This window comes from Felis catus, chromosome D1 (genome assembly GCF_018350175.1).
Source record: "Felis catus isolate Fca126 chromosome D1, F.catus_Fca126_mat1.0, whole genome shotgun sequence".
Taxonomy (NCBI): Eukaryota; Metazoa; Chordata; class Mammalia; order Carnivora; family Felidae; genus Felis; species Felis catus.
In genome coordinates, this window is record NC_058377.1 from 98,356,947 (window position 1) to 98,377,646 (window position 20,700).

At 53.9% G+C, this 20,700-nt stretch overlaps 1 protein-coding gene and 1 long non-coding RNA gene across 2 annotated transcripts in view; one reads left to right on the top strand and one right to left on the bottom strand.

Moving 5' to 3' along the window:
- Positions 1–4,489: 4,489 nt before the first annotated feature.
- The window catches only part of CREB3L1 (cAMP responsive element binding protein 3 like 1), a 35,316-nt gene continuing 19,105 nt past the window's right edge, over positions 4,490–20,700 (top strand). Inside the window, 1 exon segment of the mRNA XM_003993204.5 lies at positions 4,490–5,060. Within this exon segment, the coding sequence (XP_003993253.2) occupies positions 4,959–5,060 (102 nt within the window). The 5' untranslated portion in view covers positions 4,490–4,958.
- On the bottom strand, positions 7,688–19,551 carry LOC123378927. Its single transcript, XR_002145886.3, has 3 exons — positions 19,397–19,551; positions 16,797–16,910; positions 7,688–9,824 (listed from the first exon to the last, which is right to left on the bottom strand). It is a non-coding gene; the product is annotated as an uncharacterized LOC123378927 (long non-coding RNA).

The following is a 20,700-nucleotide window of genomic DNA, read 5'->3' on the forward strand; positions in this document are numbered from 1 at the left end:
CAGGGGAGTGTCCCCAACAACATGAGGGCTCATTGAGGCAAGAGGAAAGCCTGGCTTTGTTGACTTTTCTCCCCTGACTTCAGACTTAGAAAGCAAAGGGGCTGGAGGTTATATGCCTGAGTGTATGTCTCTGGGGTTGGAGCCAGTGGCCTGGGTTAGAGAGGCATCCAGAAGCAGAGTTGGTGCAGGTGACTCGAGGTAGAAGAAAGAAGGGTGAGTTCAGAGCAGGACTGAGCAAAGCAGGAAGCGGGTGGAGCTGTTCCCCAGGCGGCAGGCAGACAGAGGGCCAAGGGGCGGGCCTGCCTCCGGTCCAAAGATGGGACAGTAGAACAGAAATTCAGGGAAAGCAAAGCTAAAATAATTACCAGGAAAAGGAGTGGGAAGGGAGGCAAGTGTTTTCTTAGTCCTTAAGGAACTTCAGTCTTCAGAGAATTTGGAGAGGGAAAAAATCTATCTTCAAGGTCCTTCTCCAAGGCAGGGTGGCTGGTGATTCACCAGCTGCTGAGGAAGGTCCTGGAAGGCCCTCCCCTCGGCTCCTGCCTCTCCCAAGTGAGCAAAGCCAGTTCATCTGGGGTGAGTGGAAAGGGCCCTGGGTAAGAAGACTGGAGGCCCAGATTTCAGCCCTGTCTCTGCCCCACTGAAGCTGGTGACCTAAGGCAAGCGTCCTATGGCCCTACGCCTTTTTTCCCTGTAAAACAAAGGAGTGGTAAGTCATAAGCTCTCTGAGCTTCAGTCTTCTCATCTGAGGGTTGGTGATGATAGTAAATCATGTTTCACTGAATATGAGAATCCGTGTCATCAGTTATATGATGCACCGCTACTTTATGGACATTGAGAAGGAAAAAACAACTATAACACGCCATTGATTACAAGACACACTCTGATTTCAGTGATGTTAAAACGTGCATCTTAGAAGCAGTGAATATGATACTTATTTCACAAGCTTTTTCCAAGAATTAAATGCGATAATATAAGTAAAGTATTTAGTGCCTGGCACAAAGCAAGTACTCAATAAATGTCAGGTATTTTTATGGTTCAGGGAGGAACAGGGAAGAACCACAGGCCAAGGGGATGGGGAAGAGTGAGAGCCTGGGTCTGAAGCCCACCCCCACCCCCCTGGCAGGGTGCCACCCCAGGGACACTAGCCCCAGCAGGGGGCACAGGGAGAGCAGCCACGAAGTCCATTTTAGGGAACCACAAGAGAACAAAGGGCCCCATCTGTGCCCCGGAAGTCAGCTTAATCTCCAGGATGAATACCTTTTCATTTCTCAGAAGTTCCTGTTAGAGTATGCCAAAGTGTTTTTCCCTTTACAATCCGGGCAAACAAGGCAGGTTTACTTTGGGTGACCTTCTCACCACCACCCAGGGCCTGCCTGCTGAGTGTAAATAGCCAGCCATGCACCCTTCTGGAGGATCCGGGCAGGAGCCTGAAAAGTCTGAGTGCCAGGGTTCCTAAGGACGCAGGTCCTTTACCCCTTCCCAGTCCACCCTCTGACAACACCTGTCTCCATATAGGCACATTTGGAAGGTCCTTGGAGAGGACAGGACCCTATGGGTCATTACATGTCTCCTATTTTATAGATGTGAAAACTGAGACCCAGAGAAAGACAGTGACCCTCCAGGGGATTCAAAATGTGGCAGTCCCCATCCAAGATACACACCCCCCATACACACACACACACACACACACCATCCCTGCTCACAGCTCAGCCTGACAAGGAGCCCCTCTCTCCACCTGACCTCCCGTGTCTGGGACAGGCAGGAAGCTTATCTCTGTCCTTTCTCTCCTGTGCGTCACTGCCTGGGTTGGGATATATTTATTCATTTCACTTCACATCTGAAGCAGCTGCTGAAGAGCAACAACCAGATGTTCCCGAACCCATAACAGAAGGGGCTACAGCCTGTCCTTTTCTTGACCTGGATTGGGGTGTTTACAGAACCAATCTCAGCCTCCTTCCCCTGACCCTTCAGACGCACAGAAGGGGCCTGAGAGGGGCTGGGTTGTGGCACCAGGTCCAGGGATTGGCAGGGAGGGAGCAGACCCTCCCTGTTGGCTTAGAACCCAACTTTAGACCCAGTCGACTGTCTAATTTCCTCTCCCAGAAAATCAGTAAGAGAGAATAGAGAAGGGATGCACTGCTCACAGAAGGCTTCAGGTGGGCCTCCTAACCTGAACTGGCACAATTCTTTTCGGTGCTGGAATAGCACAGAATCTCGAGCCTCAGTGTGCAGGCTTGTGTAGGGCATGGGGTTTCACATTCACCTTCTCACTCCCGTGTCAATGCCTGTCCCTCCCAGTCTTTCTCTTCTACTTGCTCTTCTCTCTGTCTGGAATGCTTTTCCTTCCACCTTGCCCCATTTTACCTCTCAGTTCAGGCTTCTGTTCTCAGCTCACACATCGCCTCTTCGGAGAGGACTTCCTTCCCCCCTTAATTGTATCGTACTACTTTATTTCCTTCGTGGTCCTCCCATTATCTGAAATCAGCCTCTTAAATTTCTTCTACCCATTCTTTCTTTCCTCCTTCACTCCAGAAAAGTTCTTAATCACTGCTGTATCTCCAGTGCCTGGTCTAGGGAAGGTTCATATGTGCTCAATAATATCTGCAGAATGTGTGACCAAATCCCCTGCCATTCCCTCCATCCCAGAAAAAAAAAAAAAATTGATCATGTTCCTACTACAAGACAGGCTCTGCACTGCCCATTCCCTCTCTCTCTCTCCCCTTCCCCCCTCCCCAGGATTTCTCCTGGGAGATTCTGCCTCTCAGACCCCACAGTGCCGGAACCAGAATGTCTCCCCAGGATTATTTTCAATGGTTTCCTGGGGTGTTCACCTGGGTAAGAATCAGGAAAGAGAGGACACTCTAATCCTATTTATCTAAAACTATATAATCTTCCCCAATCACTTAAATGGTGCCTCTGTCTCTAATTACAGAGCTGGCTGGGAGGAACACAGGCACAATTTCCAGCCAACCTCAGGCAGAGGGACACTTTTGTTCCTCCTGGGGGCTGCAGGAACTCCAGGTTGGGAACCAGGACCCCAGGCACCTGCTCACCCACCACAGACTGGCATGATGACCCAGCCAGAGACTGCGTCCCGCCCCCTCTCGAAAAGGGATCAGCCACATTCTCCGTGTTGGAATGTTCCCCAGTTGGCCAGATGCGATGCATTTGGGAAGCACACCCATGGTCTCAGCACCCTAATTCTACCTGTCACTGTTTTGAGAGTCAACCGATTGCTTTTTGGCCCACTGGGTCTGCTCTGAGTTGCATTGCTGGGTGAACCAGTCCCCAAAGCATGGGCTGTACTCTCAGTTTTTCAGGAGCAAGCTCTCCAGGAGGCCTGGGAGCTAATAGTCATGTGACAGCCCGGAGGGTCAGAACCTTATTCTCCAGAACTATGTCAACTGGGTCATGAGATGGAGGGAACGCCATGTGCCTGCCTACCCGCCCCAGGCAAGCAAACAGCTTCTATCTCAGCCTCTGTGTGTGAGCCCACCTTGGCACTGAGAGAACAATTTCGGTGACATCCTGGCTTAACTGCAGTGACATCTCTGCCTCTTTAGGGCCTTTTGGTTCCTGAGCTAATTAAAAGCCCCAGACAGAGAGAACACACTTAATCCTATTAATGACTTGTGGGCAAGAACCAGTGTGCTCAGCCCTCTCAGGGAGCGGCTTTCTGAACCACCTCCATTTGTTCAGGTGCCTGGTGATTGTTTATCAGCCCTTTCAAGAGATTAAGCTGTACTCCTGAGCAAGCCACTTAGGTAATGGATCCAGGGGACCTGGGGATGTTTGGTGATCATGGGGTTGTGCAGCCAGCCACACTTGGCAGGATCCATGCCACTGTTCTTCAACTTCTTTCTGTCCTGAGCCATTAAAGAGATGATTGAACAGAAAAGGGGTCCTCGCCTCATTCTGCTGTTCACTGGGTCCTTTCGCACACAGAAAAGCTGGGTACAGTCCTTGCCCTGAGGGATCTCAGAGTCCAATGGGGTCATAGACTTGTGAGCAATGACAGTAACACCTTAGACTCGCCACACCGGAGGTAAGCACACTGTGTCCCTTGAGTATATAGGATACCACCTGCTCCAGCCTGCAGGCCAGGGAAGTCTTCCTGGAGGAGGAGATATGTGAAAATCTCCCCATCCAGAGACCTGCTGAGGGGCCCATAGATGGAACTCCCTGACTGAATTTCTAGCATAAGGGCTGGAAGAATGGCAGTCACTCAGCTCCCTCATGAACTTGAGAGCGGCTGGCAAAGCCTTAACGAGATGCCGAGATGCCGAGGTTTCAGGAGCAGTTATTGGCTCCAGGCTAATTTTGCTTCCAGACCCTAGAGATCAGACACATTGGCAAAACATTAACTTGAAGATGTCTCTTTAAAAGAGGAGGGACCATTCCCCAGGCCTCTCCCTCTTCTCATTAATATGAAATTTATCGTGAATATTGATGTGGGGGCGTGGCGCTTCGGCCAGCTGGGCTAACCAGCCAGGGGTTCCCGGTTTCACTGAGAGGAAAGTGACAGAAGCCGTGCAGAGGGAGGCGCAGACAGAGAGCGGAGCGCCGGGCAGCCACCCAGTCTCGGGGGAGCGCTCAGCTCCCCCACCCCCGGCTCCCACCCTGTCCGGGGGGCTTCTCAGGCCCTCAGCCCCACTCCCAGGCTCCCCATGGAAGCCAGCTGTGCCCCAGGAGGAGCTGGAGGAGGAGGAGTCGGCTAAATGCTCGCGGTGCGCCCGGGGCCCCAGAGCCCAGCCAGCTCCGCGCCTCTGCCCTAAGGCCCCCGCGCCCCCAGCGCCCCCCGCGCCCCCTACCCGGGGCTGCGCCGCCTGCGCCCGCCCCTCCCCGGGGCTTCGCCCCGGACCTGCCCCCGCCCGCTAGCCACTGCTCAGGCAGGAGCTCTGGGCCGGGTGCGCCGCCGCCCTGGAGTAAGGCGAAGAGGGTCTCCGGAGCCGGCCGCGATGGACGCCGTCTTGGAGCCCTTCCCGGCCGACAGGCTGTTCCCCGGATCCAGCTTCCTGGACCTGGGGGATCTGAACGAGTCGGATTTCCTCAACAATGCGGTAAGATGAAGGGTCTGCGTCCCCCTTCCACCACTCCGCACCCCTCTTCGCGGCGCGCCTGGGCCCCCCCGGAAGGACGGGACTACACATCACTGGGCAGAAGCGGGGGAGGGGGTTCGGTGCAGGGTCCCAGAAGGACACGTGTATAGAGCTCTGAGATTTGGAGACTAGATACCTCGACACCTCCCTAGTCCCTGAACCTGGACCGGAGCCTCTGAGCTTGCGCCAGTGCACACCCCTCCTGGGGGCTCTGTCCGCGGGTACGTTGACCTCCGCCTTCTGGGGGAAGGGGACGTCGAGGCGTCGGGGCCAGCCGATCCTCGGATATGAGCCCGAAAGACACCAGTCCTGCCCCCCCGCCCACGTCTTCTAGCAGTCCTCTACCCACCCCCGGGTTCCGAGACCAGATTGGGTGCAAAGTGGCGGCGCCCCTTCCTGCGCCCCCTTTAGGACCTCGGTGGCTCCGCGGTTGGTTCTCCGCTGGGGGGCGCACGGGGAAGTGTTCGGAAGGCCTAGGACCCGACGCGCCTTGGGGGGCCAGAGCCGTACCCGGGTTGTGAGCCAGACCTGGAAACTTAGGGGTGCTGCTGCGGCAGCCCCAGAGAGTCAGCCTGAGATTCCCCAGGGAGGGAACTAACGCTCAGATGATCAGAGCAGCACAGGGTGATAGTTCAGGAAGAGGGAGATCTTTCCCCCCATCTCTGTGTCTCTAGGTCTGTTTCTCTGTCCCTCTTGTCTCCTTGACTTTCTGTCTCTCCCTGTGTCTTCATGACTGTCTCTGTCTCTGAGCTTGTCCTTCTCCTCTCTCTCTTCCCCTCCCTCCCTAAGGAAACGTGGCTTCTCTCTCTTCTTCCCTCCCTTCCTCCTTCTCTCAGGCTCAGCCCTAAAGCCCTGCTGAGGGGAGGGGCATGGGCTCCGCAACCCAAGAAAATATTGGGTTCAGAAGGGCCTGCTGGGTTGAATCTGGTGGGTCCCCCCCCCCCCATGCAGTGAAATGTCAATCCTACTCTCCCCCCTACCCCGCCTTGCTCTCTCTCTCTCCCTCTACACACACATACACACACACACACACACACACACACACACACACACACACACCCCATCTAAGGGGTGCTGGCTGGCCTCTACCTCCTGGGACTAAGATGAACTTGGCCAGACAAGAGCCAAATGCATAGAGACTTCAAGGGTTGTACATCTTGGACTTCCGTCTAAATTGTCCCAATTTGCTAGACTGACGGTGGGGAAACAAGCCAAGGGACAGGAACCTGAGTCAGGGAGGCGTGGGGTGTGAGGTCTCCCAGCCCTCCATTAAGGAGATCTGGGTCACCCTGTTCTCTGAGGACGGCCCCCGGTCCCAGTCAAAGGGAGCACACTTCTGCACACAGGCCAAGTGGAGGAGGGGAGAGGACTTGTAGTGGGAAGACCTGGGTTCTAGTCCTGCCTCTGCTTCTGCCTCCCCCCGTGAGCCTGGGCCATGCCACCAGCTTTCCTTCCTGCACCTCTGCTTCTTCATCTATAAAATGGGGAGAGGTTGGATCAAGTCTTGCTAAGGATGGTCTGGCACAGATCCTAGGAGTAAAATGGCAGGGACTTAGGGTTCCATACACCCTTCCTGAAGTTGGTAACAGATACTGGTCAGGGGGAGAGGGGTTTGTTGGAGTTTGTACCCTTGCAGCCAGGGGGGAGTGGTAGAGCCCCCACCACCACTACCACCATGAGGTGCCCTCAGCAGCTCTGAGTAGGGCTTTCTTCTGAATGAACTCTGCCGCCTACAGCCTCTTCCTGCTGCTCCATTCAGCCTTGTGTCCCCAGCTGCTCATCTGGGCCTTGGTCCAGCGCAGGAAAGGAGGCAGGATCAGACAGTGGTATCCAGCCCTGGAACTGGGGAGGGAAAGCCCTGCTGGGGAAACTCCTGACCTTGAACCTAGGCAAGGCCAGGCCAGGCAGGGAGAAAGGAAAGGATTTCTAAGAGGAGAGACCAAGAACTCCTGGGCTGGGAATCAGGAGATTTGGTTCTATAGCTGTCCTGCCACCAGCCAGGTGGGCGGTTCAGGCAAGTGACTTTTCTTCCTCTGGGCCTCCCTCATCTTAAAAATGGAGATACAGATCCTTCCCCATAGTGTTATTATAGAGATTTAGTGAGAAAATTAATTAACAATTAATGTAGGAATGTGCCTGGCAGGTAAGTTTCTATAGTTAACTTATTCCAGAAACTAGATGGGGTTGTGGTAAGACCCACTCATCCAGGAGTTGCTGTGTGACCTTGAGCAAGTCATTTTCCTTCTCTGGTACCTCCACTTAGATGTCTAAGATCCCTTACAGTTGGGACCATGTACCAACCCTACCCCCCAACGCCTTCTTCCTTCTGCATGAGGATAGGAAAATGTTTCCAAGGTACGGATGGGAAGGGATGGAGTCTGTGTGCTTCTCAGTCTGGAAGATGGAGAATAGGGTATTCATTATCCTTCTTAAAAATCAGATAAAAGCCATAGAGTCATGTGGGAAATGTGTGTGCTCTGTTGCTCCGTGCAAAAAGAATAAAAAGTTATGCTCACCCTGAACACAACTCTGTCAGAAATACACATTTGCTTGGACAGAGACAGAATGAATATGCAGTTCAAGTCCAGTGTGCTTGAAGGTGGTCAGGGGTACTTTATTTTTCCCTTTATGCTGTTCCCAGCTTATCCATGTGATTCTCAGAGACACCCCTCCAAAGGGGCTGCCCTTCCTACCAGATGTGGGGGAGGGGGGCTTTTCCTCCCTCTACCTCTCTCACAGTTCCTGATGTGGCCACTGGAGAGCCCTCATCCCCTGCATCCTATTATCCTTCACCCCCTGGGCAGGTATGAGGGAGGGTCTGGTGCTCAGAAAGCTGAGATAAAGGGCTAGAGAGAGAACAAGTTGTGTCTCCAGATAGAGACACTAGGGCTGTGTGCATCTTGCCTTCTTCTTCTGGCTAAGGAAAAGGGATGACTCTGGTTTCTCTAGAGGGAAATGGCTCTGGATCCCAGAGATGCCCCAACTGGGAGGGTGTGGGGAGGAGGAAGAGAAGGAGGAGTGCTGTTGTCTCAGAGGGGAGCAGCAGGAAGCTGCAAGGATGTTTGCTCAGTACATTCATTTACCTCCCAGGCCAGGTGTGGGAATGACTGGGACCCAGGCACCAGCCCAGGGGAAGGGGGGTGTGGGGGCTAAGCCAGGCCCATAGCCTGGCTTCTCCTGAGCTAAATAGAGAAACAGAGAACCACTACAACCACCACCCCAGCCTTGGGGGATTAGGGAGATTAGAGAAGTATGTGCATTTGGGTGTTCCTATGTCTGTGTGTGGGCCTTTAACAGCCCCTAAAAGGGGAGGGGTGTGTTTGTGTGTGTGTGTGTGTGTGTGTGTGTGTGTGTGTGTGTGTGTGTGTGTTTCTCTTTAAATTCTCACCAACAGGAAAGAGGACCTAAGGGCCAAGGCACTCTGGTCTCAGAGTCGAATCCCCTAGAAAAAGGACTAATGGAGGAGCCAAAATCTTAGGGCTCCAACTCAGGAAGGGAGATCTCCCCACCTAGTCCTCTCCCAAAACACTGAGTTTGTTTGGGGTAAGGGTCTTTTGTGTTTGTGTCCCCCACTGAGATACAAGCTCCTTGAGGGCAGGGGTTTATCTGTTTTGTTCACTGCAATATCCCCAGTGCCCAGTACAGTGCTTGGCACAAAGGAGGCCTCAGTCAACCATGGCTAAATAAAGGAAAAGGGACCTCACATATTTTAAGGAGGAGGAAAAAGGGTGCTTAAGCTCACCTACTCCCAGCCATCAGGATCCTGCAGCCCATATACTGTCTCTGAAATTCAGAAGGCATTTCCACAATTTCCAATGAGTTGTCATTGCCTTGAGCCATCCCCATCCTATGGCATGGACCCCCGCAGCCCCCAGACTAGGATAGTCTATAATGATTTGGCCCGCAGCAAATCTGAACTTGTGGCCTAGGCCTCGCCCTTGAACACTGGCTCTGGGGCTTCCATCTTTCCCAGTTTTCTCTTGTTCAGGTTGCTCTGGGACTCCTAGATCCACACTCAGCTTAAAACTAAGTCTCTTCTAGTCCTGCTGCAGGGCCTTTGCATATGCTGTTCCTGACATCTAGAATGCTTTCCCTCCAGTTCTCTCCATCTCATCTTCCTCAATACAAATGTCACCTCTTTAGAGCAGCCTCCTGACCACCTCAGGTGGTCCTATTTTCTACTTCAGTCCTTTGATTTCTTCACAGCCCTCATTCCAGTGTGCAGACATCTTATTGGCTTGTTGTCCATTTCCTCCATTAAGAAAGCAAGCTTGCAAGTTCCATGAGAACAGAGACCCTGTCAGTTCTGTTCATTTCCATAAACCTAACCTGGTGCCGTGACAAAATAGGGGCTTAATGTAGAAAATTCCATCATAAGGCAACGAGCCAAGTCCAAACTTTAAATTGTGTGAAATGTGGAGTTATATGACTTCAGGATCAATGAAACAGCAATCATTTTCAGTGGGTCCATACTATTGCAAAAAGCACAAAAGTAAAGATTGTAAAACCTTACTACATGCAGCAGACCAACCCGAGAAAGCTGCAGAGGAACACCAGACAGTCACTTCTTTATCCACCGCCCAGAGATAAGAGCTTCGCCCACCTTTATTTGAGATGGGCTCCACATGCGGAACAGAGACAAGTCTTGCATTGTAGTGGACTTTGCTCCATTTCAAGGATTTACTTGAAATTTGTAGAGCAAATTACTTCAGACCAGGGCAGTCCCTATAAGGGAAGGAGAGAATGCTTTTTTGTTTTTTGAAGTGTATTTACTTTGAGAGAGATTGAGAGAGAATGCACGAGCCAGGGGAGGAGCAAAGAGAGGAGAGAGACAGAGAGAGAGAGAACCCCAAGCAGGCTCTGCCCTGTCAGCACAGAACCCGACTCGAGGCTCGATCTCATGAACCATAAGATCATGACTTGAGCCAAAATTAAGAGTCAGATGCTTAGCCGACTGAGCCACCCAGGCGCCCCGGGAGAATTTTTTTTTTAAAAAAGACAGGCCTGAGTGTTCAAGAAATGTATTGATAATTCCAGAAGGGAACCCAGGGTTCTCAGGGTCCTGGCCGGACCAGCCCTGAGGGTGACGGGGATACTGGATCCCACAAAAATTCTGCCTGTACCCCAATCTACTATGAGGTCCCTCAGGCTTCCCTGGACCAGCTGGGACTTTGCTTGGTCCTTCTTCAATGCATACATCCAGTTCTTGAACAAATGGGCACCGAAGGAGCCCTATGCTGGTCACTGTGCATGGTGACCTCCAGCCACTGACAGCCAAATGAGAGAGAGAGAGGGAATCACAGTGGCAGCACCACAGGGAGCCGTAATGGAGCTGAGCAGGGCGGGAGACTGAGGAGTATCCAGCTGGGGTGGAGGTCACAGAAGGCTTCTCAGAGGAGGTGACCTGGCACACTCCCTCCATATTGGTTCCATCCCCATTGGCAAAGGAGTTTCTGGAAGGCACTGTCTCTGAGATTGGAAAGGAGGGGACCTCTCACCTCTGTCCTCAAGGCAGGGGTCCCATGGAGTGGGTCAAATTGGGAAGAGAACCACCTCCTCTCCCTCTCATTCTCCGTCTCTCCCTCTCTCTTCCTCTCATTCTGGTTTGCACTTTGCTAGGGTGAGAAAAGTTTGGGCTCTCAGATATCAGAGGGGCCCCGCCTTCATTTGCACCCACCGCCATCCTCAGAGCACCATGGATGCCTAGAGCATTAGGGGCAGAGAAGCAGGGTGCCTGGCCTGTGAGAGGAGAGGCCCCACATCCCATCCCATGCCCTGTCCTCATACTCACTCTGGGATGCTGCTCCCCGGCCCACCTGGGAACTTGGACCTTTGCTCTCTGTAACTCCCGGGGCTCCCCAAGAGGGTCTATTTATGTCTGGCCTGGCCTGGCTGCTGTGCCAGGAGAGAAGAGATGAAGGACACACCCATCTTGTGTCTCCCCCTCCCCATACCATGCGCCTCCTGCAAGTCCTGGTACAGAGTCCCTCCCGGAGCATCCCTCTCTGGGACCTGGCTTGCCCCTGAACCTCCCTCAAGAAACCAGCTCCAGATGCTGAAGAACAAGCTGTTCTTCTGGAAGTCTCTGCGCTCCAGGGGGCAGGATGGAGGAGGAAGATTTGGGTGGAGTTAAGTCAAGACCATGAGCATTGCTCTGGCTGGAACACTATGTAACCCCCTCGAGCAGACTAGAAGTCAGAATAAGTGGCAGGGACCCTTGACCGGGATAAGGGAGAAGGTAAGCATGGGGGGGGGGGGGGGGTCTGGTTCCGGAAAAGCTGGGAGGGGTAAGAAATGGCCCAGAGCTCTGACTGTTGGAGACAATATGTCAAAGGGATTGATTTCCTTGGAGTGTCAGAGGTCCTGATCCCCATGACCTGGACATAGCATATCATCACCAAGGCCAGCTTGACAGCCGGGGCAATAGTAGCCTTCCCTGCTGCCGGGTTCAGTGCGCCTCCTCTCCCAACTCTCCCAGGACAGAGCCCTGCTGTAGCTTCCTTGCCCCTTGGCTCTTGGCCCAGGAGCCATTTCACCCATCCCAGAGAGGCTGACACATCTGGGCTGGGCTGTGTGGTCCAACATAACAGCTGGACGGCAGCAGCTGTCCCCCCTTTCCCCTTCCAAAAGAAAAACAAAAATGAAAGCAGCAAAGGAATAAGGCAGGCTCTTCGGGCCCTCACGGAGAGCCAGGAGGCAGTTTTACAGCAGTGATTGAGGGGGGCCTGCTTCCAAGGCAGGCAGGCCCGAGCCTTTGCCCATGTGTGTGTCCCTCTGCCCCGACTGTCCTCACCTCTCCTCACCCTGTTTCCCTAACTCCCCATGTGACCTTGGGCAAATCACTTCCCCTCTCTGGGCCTTGGCTTCCTCACTGCTGAACTAGACTGAGAATTCTTTGAGAGCAGAGAATGACAGACGATCATTTTTGTCTGTTGGCTAGTTATAGCTATAGTGACCGAGTGCTGAGGAAATGCTTATTTATTGGATGGATGGATGGATGGAAGGAAGGAAGGAAGGAAGGAAGGAAGGAAGGAAGGAAGGAAGGAAGGACGGGAGAGAGGGAGGGGTGATGAATGGATAGACAGGTAGATAAACAGACAGTGGAAGAAAGGACACTTCCACACATCTAGCTTGAATGGTACTTTTTTTAAAAGTGGATTTTATTTTTTATTCAGGTAGTGAACTTTAACCTAAATTCCACACCTACCTTTCACTTTACCATAATAGCCTCTTCTATCATAAAAGAATATATCACGCACGCATAAAAATTATAAAATATAATAAAATGGATACGTGTGTACTCACTACCTCATAGAAGAAATAGACCCGGCCCTGAATATCTGGAACTCTCAAAGCTGCATGAGTTTGAGGGAGAGGGGTGCTGTAGACTGTGAAACCACTCCACTCTGGGAAGATTCTGAACAGGGATGTCCTGAGACCCCGTGACTACTCCCAGACCCAACTTGTCTAGACAGCAAGTGCACAAATCAGATAGCGATACCTCAACAAACACTGGGGAGCTGAGCCATATCTGAGGTGGGGTGTGATGGCCATTAATGGTCACCTTTAACTGCTCAGACCTGGGAGCAAATCCTGGCTCTCACCATTCGTCATCCCTGTGACAGATGCCTTAACTTCTCCCAGCTTGTTTTCCTCATCCATAAAGTATGACCATAGAACGTACGGTTCTTACAAGGATTCAATTAGATAAAGCCTCGCACGGTGCCTGGCACGTAGTAAATCCTCCATAAACTACAGTTGCTACTGCTGGTTTTATTCTGATTGTCATTGTCATGGCCTGAAAGGAAGGCCCCCAGCATTGGACAGCCCTTGGAGGAATGGCCCACCTTCTCCATCCCTGTGATGAGCCCTGGTTGTAGGGATTTTATTTTCTTATCTGTCTGACCTCTTTGGAGCCGGAAGCCTCTTTTGGGTAAAGCGAAAAGATGCCAGACCCCTTCTCAGGGCTCTTTCTGGGCTTCAGGAGAGAGATGGCCAGGGATGAGCTACATCAGGGCCCCAGGGGAGGACCCGGTGCATGGAGTTTGGGGCTGTGTATTGTACCTGGTCCTGTACTAGGTGTTGGGATGGGGCAGCAGAAAATCAGCCATTCCTTCAACAACCAGTGTTTTCATGTGTGCTTAAGAGCACAAGCTCTGCAATCAAGTCTTGGCTTCAAATCCTGATTCAGCCTTTTGTTAAATGAATGAATCTGGAGAAGCTACTTAACTCCTCCGTGCCTCAATTTCCTCAACTTTTAAATGGCGGTACTAACTTACCTTCTGAAAAATAAAATGATATACCACATGGAAGGAGTTAGAACAGGGCCTAGGACATAAATATTAGCTATTATTATTATTATTATTATTATTATTATTATTATTAGGCACACTATATCCCAGGCCCTGTGTGACGCCCAGCAGAGGGTTCAAAGATGAACTCTATCCTGGATCCTACCCTCAAGGAGGTGAAAGTTTAGAAGGAGAGATGGGTCCCACTGTGCCTACTTAGAGTTCAAGACATGATATTAACCAGTGACCCAACAGTCTATAAGTGCTATGGTGGTTCAACAGTTGGTACAGGTAGGCAGTCAAGGAAGGCTTCCTAGTGGAAGTGACATTTTAATTGGGCCTTAAGGATGACAGTAGTTGGAATGAGGAGAGATAAAGGGCAAAGGCATTCCAGACACAAGGATTGGTATAAGCAAGGGGCCTATGGCAATGGAGTTCACAGCAGTTTTGAGGAGCTAGGAGTGCTCATCCAACTAGGATGGAGGGAAGAGAAAGATGAGGGGCTCCGTCCATAGTGGTAAGTTGAGACTCATTTATAACAGACCTTGAATACCATTCTTAGGAGCTGGGAGTTTTTTCAGCAGGTGGGAGATATTTCTGAGCTGGACACAATGGTGGTCCCAGCAACTCTGAACTGTCTCAGTGCTAGGAGGTCTAGGGTTCACTAGGAATGAGCTGTCAGCCTGTCTGGATGATAAGGGGCCCTCCCCAAAGGGAGAAAGAATTGTGAGCCCTCCCTGAGTCTGGGGCAGCCTGAAGCAGCAGCTGACCCCAGGTCCCTTCTCTCCTCTGACTTCCATCCCGCGACCCGATGTGACTTGCACACTGGGCTAGGAGTACCAGTTCCCATCAGGCTCTATCATCCCCAGCCCTCAGGGCCAGGCCCAAGGTAACTCCACCCTTGCAGAGGAACAGGCTTCTCTCTTTGGAGCTGAGAGCTCCAGTCTGTGAACCCTTCCTCCTGGCCCAACCCCAGGGCCCTAATGGGGTTCCCCCACCCCTCATATAGCTCAAGACCCTCCACTCTCAGACAAGGCATGTCCCTGTTGCGCCCAGGGGTCTCGAAGGATCTGAGCCCTCCTTCTGAGGCCAGCCTAGCCTGGCATCTCACCTCCTTGGCCCTCCCAGCCATCAACTGGGACAAGATGCCCAGAGCCCTTTTCATCATCCTCCCAAAGAGGAGGCCCAGCCCTGCCCTCTGCTGCCCCAAGGCCTTCACCCCTTCCTCTCCCAGAGCTGCAAATCAGTTCCACATTCGGGATCTGGCATGCACTATCTGCTCAGAACTTTCCCCTCCCAGTTAGCTCAGGCTCCCATCTCCCCCCACCCCACATGGTCAGCCCATGGGGTCTGCAGAAGGGGAAGGACTCCTGCCTTCCATGACCCCTTTAGAGGGCTGAGAGGGAGCTAGACTATGGCAAGGTACCAGAGGGACTATGGACAGGAGGCCCTCTCAGGGAGAGATGAAAGAGAAAGGGTAGAGGGGGGTGGGGCAGAGGCAGAGCTTGAGCGAGCATAGGAGGGGATGAAGGGTTGGGGGTGGTGAGGGAAGGAGCGAGGTAGTTCCCAGCTCAGCACATTCCTGAGACATCTGGACGCTCTGGAAGAGCCCCAGCTGGCCCGCAAGGCTGTGGCTCCAGCTTCTCTGCTCTGTGATGTCAGGACCCAGCAGTCCCCCCTCCTCTCAGAGTCCCACTGGCCTGAGGTCCACCTTGGGGCTGAGTGCTGGGGTCTCTTCCCCAGACCCCTCACTCTCAGTGAGCAAGGACGAGGCCCCTGAGGCACTGGAGGAAACCCCTAGCCTGGAGGAGGGCCTGGGCATGGCGGGTGGAGGCCAACACGGAAGACCTAGGGGTTTGCCCAAGCAACTGACTCAAGGAGATTCCTCTTTGGAGTTGATGCCAGCCCCTCCCTTCTCCTTGCAAGGGAGATAGAGACAGAGGAGAGACTCTGAAAATGGCTGCTTAACTCAAGCTGTGTGATCCTGAGCGGGTCTGCTCCTTCCCTGGCTCTCAGTTTTTCTCTCTGTAATAATAACAGCTACACTGCAGTGAGACCCTTCTCTGTGTCCTGCATTGTATCAAGCACTTTACAAATATCATCTCATGTAATCCCTACGGCAACCTAGTAGTTAGATAGAAGTACCCCTATTTTACAGCTGAGACTGAGGCTCAGAGAGGTTAAGTAACTTGCCCAAGGCTACGCAGTAGGTAGCAAAACCGAGGTTAGAACCAGATCTGTCTGCCTCCCTTGCTCTTAATCATTGAACTACACTGTCTCTGTAAATAAGAGGGGGCGGACCTAATGATGCCAGAATTCTTTTCAGCTCGAAAATTGTAATGATTTTTTTTGGCTATCGTGGGGCTCTTCAAGAAGGGCAGGGGCAGGCATTAGTCACACACTGGGTGGGGGAAGGAGAACAGAGGCAATTGGCTTTGAAGCATCTGATGGCTCAGGAGTCTTTGGAGGTCCCCTCCCTCGGAGTCCCAGAGAGGTCCAAACCCCAGAGGCTGGAGCCACAGCCTGATCTCCAGCCGAACCCAGGGGTCCCACACCTTCCCTGAAGGATTGGAGTAAATAAGGAGAGAGAATGCAGCTTCTTCCAAAAATAAAACCTGAGGACAACTCAGACAGGCCAGGACAGCTGAGGAAGCCAGAGGCCGAATGCTGAGTGCACTGGAGAGAGGGAAGAGGCCAAGGGAACTCCAGCCAGAGCCGGGTGGCAGGCTCCAGCTGAGGAGGGCCTTCCAGCTGGCCAGGGGCCGGGAGAACAGCTTGGCCAGGTGGCCACTAGGCTTTGTTGACACTCTTGGGCCTAACCAAACCGTGGGGCAGCTCCTCCAGCACTAAGCAGGGGACTGTGGTCCCCAGGTACCTGGTCTGTCTGGGGCTTAAGAACAAAAAGGCCTTGGGAAAAAATAACCTGGAAAATGGGTACAATAGGCCCCACTAGGGAGGAGCCGAGGGAAGGAGTCCAGGAGCATGGAAACTCTGCCTGGAGCAGGAGCAAGCTGGCACTGAAGCGGAATTCAGGGCAGTCATTCCTGGAGGCTCAGCTACAGAAAAAGGGCCTCAGTCCATTAACTCACTGGCACATTCCTTCATTCACCCACTCATTCAGCCCATCGGTCAGTCACTCAGCAAACGCCTGAGCACCTACCATGTGCTGGGACCAATGCTAGGCTTTGGAGATACACATGAGAATTGGACACAGCAAGACACAGAAGCAGTATGGCTGGATCGTTTCAAGCTATACTAAGGCACTTGGAAACTATCCTAAGGGCAGTACGGAGTCATTGATGGACACTGAGGAAGAGAGTCACACAGTCATGTTGTGTTAGAAGACCCCTCTTGATGGAGGTGGGGAATGCTTAGGAGACAGATCGGAGTGCCAGCCTTAGCTTACCTTCATAAATAGGGTAGTCACATCACTAGTCAGAAAGTCCTTTGTGAGCAGGAATTAGGCTTTGTTCATCTCTGTATCCACAGGGCTGGGCACGTAGTAGGTGCTAAGTAAATACTGGAGAAATGCAGAAGAGATGAACAAATGGATGTGATTAGACACCCTTATTCTCCAGAGGTCCCCAGTGCCAGCCCTGGCACTAAGTTGTCAGTGTCCTGAGCTGTCCCACAGGGATCCTCTGGCCACTGCCTATGGACCAACATCTCCAGCAGCCAGACCGTGGGCTGCCGTGCCCTCACTGGGGCCAGTCACAGCTAATCCCAGCCCTGGGCGGCGGCATTCACTGCCATCGCTTCCTCCTGCCCAGACAGCACCTGGCACTAGCCCCAGGGTTGGGCCACGGTACATGGGCTGCCTGGTGAGAAGATGCCAGGGGCTGGCCAGGAACCTGCAAGCCAGCTCTCCACTTTCCTGAGGCATCTGTGGCCTGGGCAGGGAAGGGTTACCAGTGTCAGGAAAGGGAACTGGAGAGCCAGACCAACGGGGCTGGGGGCTACAGAGAATGCACACACCATGCCCCCGCTCAGGCCCTGCTCTGCACAGAAGCAGCCTGTGGTGGATGCCAGCCTGCCCTTTCCTCTCTCCCTTCCTCCCTCCAGCACACTCACAGAAAAGCTCCATTCCCATACTGCCCCTCCTCCAGTCCCAGCCCTCACTGTCCCAGCCCCAGGCGAGCCTGGGGCTCCCAGAGCTCCCTCGCTGGGGGTCATATGACTCAGGCATGTGGGTTGGCGCAGTCAGCATTTAGTTCTGTGGTGGTGTGAGATGTTGTGTGTGTTCAAGTGAGAGCGTGCATGACTACGTCTATGACCATCCCTGGGGTGGCCGTGCATATGTGTGTCTGCATAGGACACTGTGTGTCTGTCTGATCACGTCTGAGGAGTGCGTCCACTTAAGGCCTGTGTTGGTGCTTGCCAGTGTCAGCCTAGGTGAGCCCATGAGCGTGTGTATGTGCAATACAGTACCTGGCCCAGGCTGTACGTGGAATGTGCCCATGGGTGTGGATCTTACATCGGGTGGTGTCAGAGAAGTGGTGTTTCCTTATGTAAGAAGGAACCCCACAGCCCACGTCTGTGTAGCACATCCACACGTATGCACACACATGCACACAGAGGGAAGCATTTCTGCTTATTTGGACTTGGGCTCTGTGGTGAATAGTTCGGTAGGGGGAAAATATGAAACCTCAGCAGCCGCCGTCCCTGGGCCTGTGGGGAACGGGGGATGAGAGTGAGGTTGGAGGTTGGAACAATGTGCCCCCCCTTAACCCCCCCTGCCAGGAAAGCTCAGGGAGGGACTGGCTCCAGGGACTGGAGAACTGGCTGCATCCCTTCCCAGTCCCCAGGGAGGCCAGGGCAGAGGAAAAGAGCCCATTCTCTGAAGACTAGTTCACTTCCCCCTGTCCCTGCCTGCCACCCCTGCCCCAATAGGAACACAATCTGTAACCGATGGGGAAACTGAGGCCTGGAGGAGAGACACCACCTGCCCCTGCCCAGGTCTCAGAGCACAGCTGGATCTTGAACTGGGGGGTGCGCATCCCGAGTCTGAGTCCAGGGCCTTTTCCCCTTCAAAGGACAGCCTTTGATTCCGGCTCTGGGAAAGGGACACCCAAATGCCTGGATGGTGATGCATAAGGACAAGGAGGGCCTGACAACTGGATACCCAGGGGCCCACCTCCCCTCCCTGCTCTCTCTTGAGCCTACCCTTCCCCGTCCCCGCCCCCCCCTCCCCCCACACACACACTCAGGGCACGGCACTGACTCAGACTGGTGGCCTTTCAGCTTGAAATGGGGTCGATTTTCTAGTGACCACGAGGCAAGTAACCGTCCGGGAATGTATGGGTCGGGGGCGGGCGCGTGTGGGCCCAGCCTGCGGGGGAAGGGAAGAGGGAAATGTGAGAGGACTCTCCTCCCATCTCTCTCCAGAGCTCACTCTCTCGGAAGGAATGTCCGGGCTTGGGATTCCCCCCCACTCCTTATCCCACAGCTCAGCCTGGACCCACTCCGGTCTCCTCCCTCCTTTCCCCAAGCACAGACTGAATCAGCCGGGCCAGGGGAGAGGCAGAAGTCAGGAACAGGGGGTGCAGGCACCACCGGGCTAGGGGCCAAGGGAAGTGAGTGCTCTGAGGCTGCCCCAGGTCGAGGGAGAACCTTCTCCCACACACTCTCTCAGCAGACAGCTGCACCCCCAGAGCTTTTCCGTCTCTCTGCATTGACCCCCGTGGGGGAATTACGGGAGGGGAACTGAGAGTAGCTTCAGATGGTCCTATTACCACCCCAGGAGCGTCCCCACTCCCCACTCCCCGCGACCAGGGACCGAGACCGCGTTGTCCCATCAGTGCGCCCTGTGATAGCACTGTTCCAAGAGGGACGGAAGGAGGTGAGCCGGAAGAGCGGTGAAGGGGCTTAAGGACTGGTGCCCGGCCTTCCCTTGGAGCCAGGGACGCCGGGGGAGACCCTCCCTCTCCACTTCCCCCTACTCGCCGCGCGGGGTCAGGAGCCGTGCAACCGATAAGGGTCTTGGGACAGCGGGGCTGCTGGGCCCACCTGGAAGCTCCAAGGAGCCATCCCGGCCTCGGCCCCAAGCGCTGAAAGGGACACACAGCCGGACCTCGCGCTGCAGGCCCTTCCCACGCCCCGGCTTTCCGCGAAGCACAGGACCCTCCTCCGCCTGCGCCCCGCCGCCGCCGCCGCCGGCTGCCCGCAGCCTGCTCCCATTGGCCAGGAGCTCCGCGGGCTCCACCAATGAACACGCCGGACTCCGGCTCGGGGCGGCCCCACAGCGCGCCGGCCTTAATCTCTGGCCCGCAGCGCGCGGCTGGGGGCACCGGGTCCTTCTTTATTTAAATTTAAAGGGCAGGCGCCCGAGACCTGGCTGCCGGACTGGGTGCTGCCAGGAGAGGTATGCGCGGGGGTGCGAGCAGGAGAGTGCGATACCAATCCTCCGAGAGGGAGGAGCAGAGAGAGGAGCCGGGGCTGACTGCGCGTGGCCTCCGAGAAGGAGCTTGTATTGGCATGACTGTAGGAAAAAGTCTTTAACGAGGAGGGAAACAAATCATAATATTTCCTTCTCTGGCTTCCCATCCCCGTTGCCTGGCAAGGCACCCCAGAACGCTCACCCCCTACCCCCAAAGAACCCTATCCCCCCTCTGAACGTTGACCCACGACCCCCTGATGTTCATAAATGTAACCCTCCTTCCTCACCGGGGCAATAATTTCCTTCAGATAGTCTGAAACCTCAGCTTTTAGCGTGTGAATTAGGGGTAGAGCTGGGTGTGGTTGGGGGAAACATGGACATGCTGGAGCTGAGGAGGCCTGAGGTCCCCAGAGTGGGCTTGAACCCCTCCCTCAACATTGCCAACTCTGTGACTTTGGGTAGGTGGCTTTCTCTCTCTGGACCTCATTTTCTTCATTGGCAGATGGGGGTGTGAATGGGAGGTGAAGACCATGGGCTTTCTCGAGTCCCTTCTGCTTCTAATGTATTGATGATATAAACCAACCATAACTGAGCTGCTTTGACAGACCAGGCACCAGATAGAAGAAGTAAGGCTACAAAACCCTCTGAAGGGTTTTGCCAGTCCCTTCTGGCATGCTGGCATGAGCAGGAAGTTGGCCTGGAGGTGATGAGATATGCCCACCATTGCCACCAGAGGTCCGACCATCACATAAGGAAGCCCAGAGCAAAGAGGACCGGGTTTTCTGAGTGTCCTCCACCCCCACCCTGCCTGCCCCTTGGCCGCCCTCCCCTTCCACTTGGCTCTCATTTTCTGGAAGCTCCATCCTGTTAGGCCTTGGCTGCTGTTTCCAGCAGGTGGGGTGGGGGCTGCTCACAAAAGGAGGCCAGCTGAGCT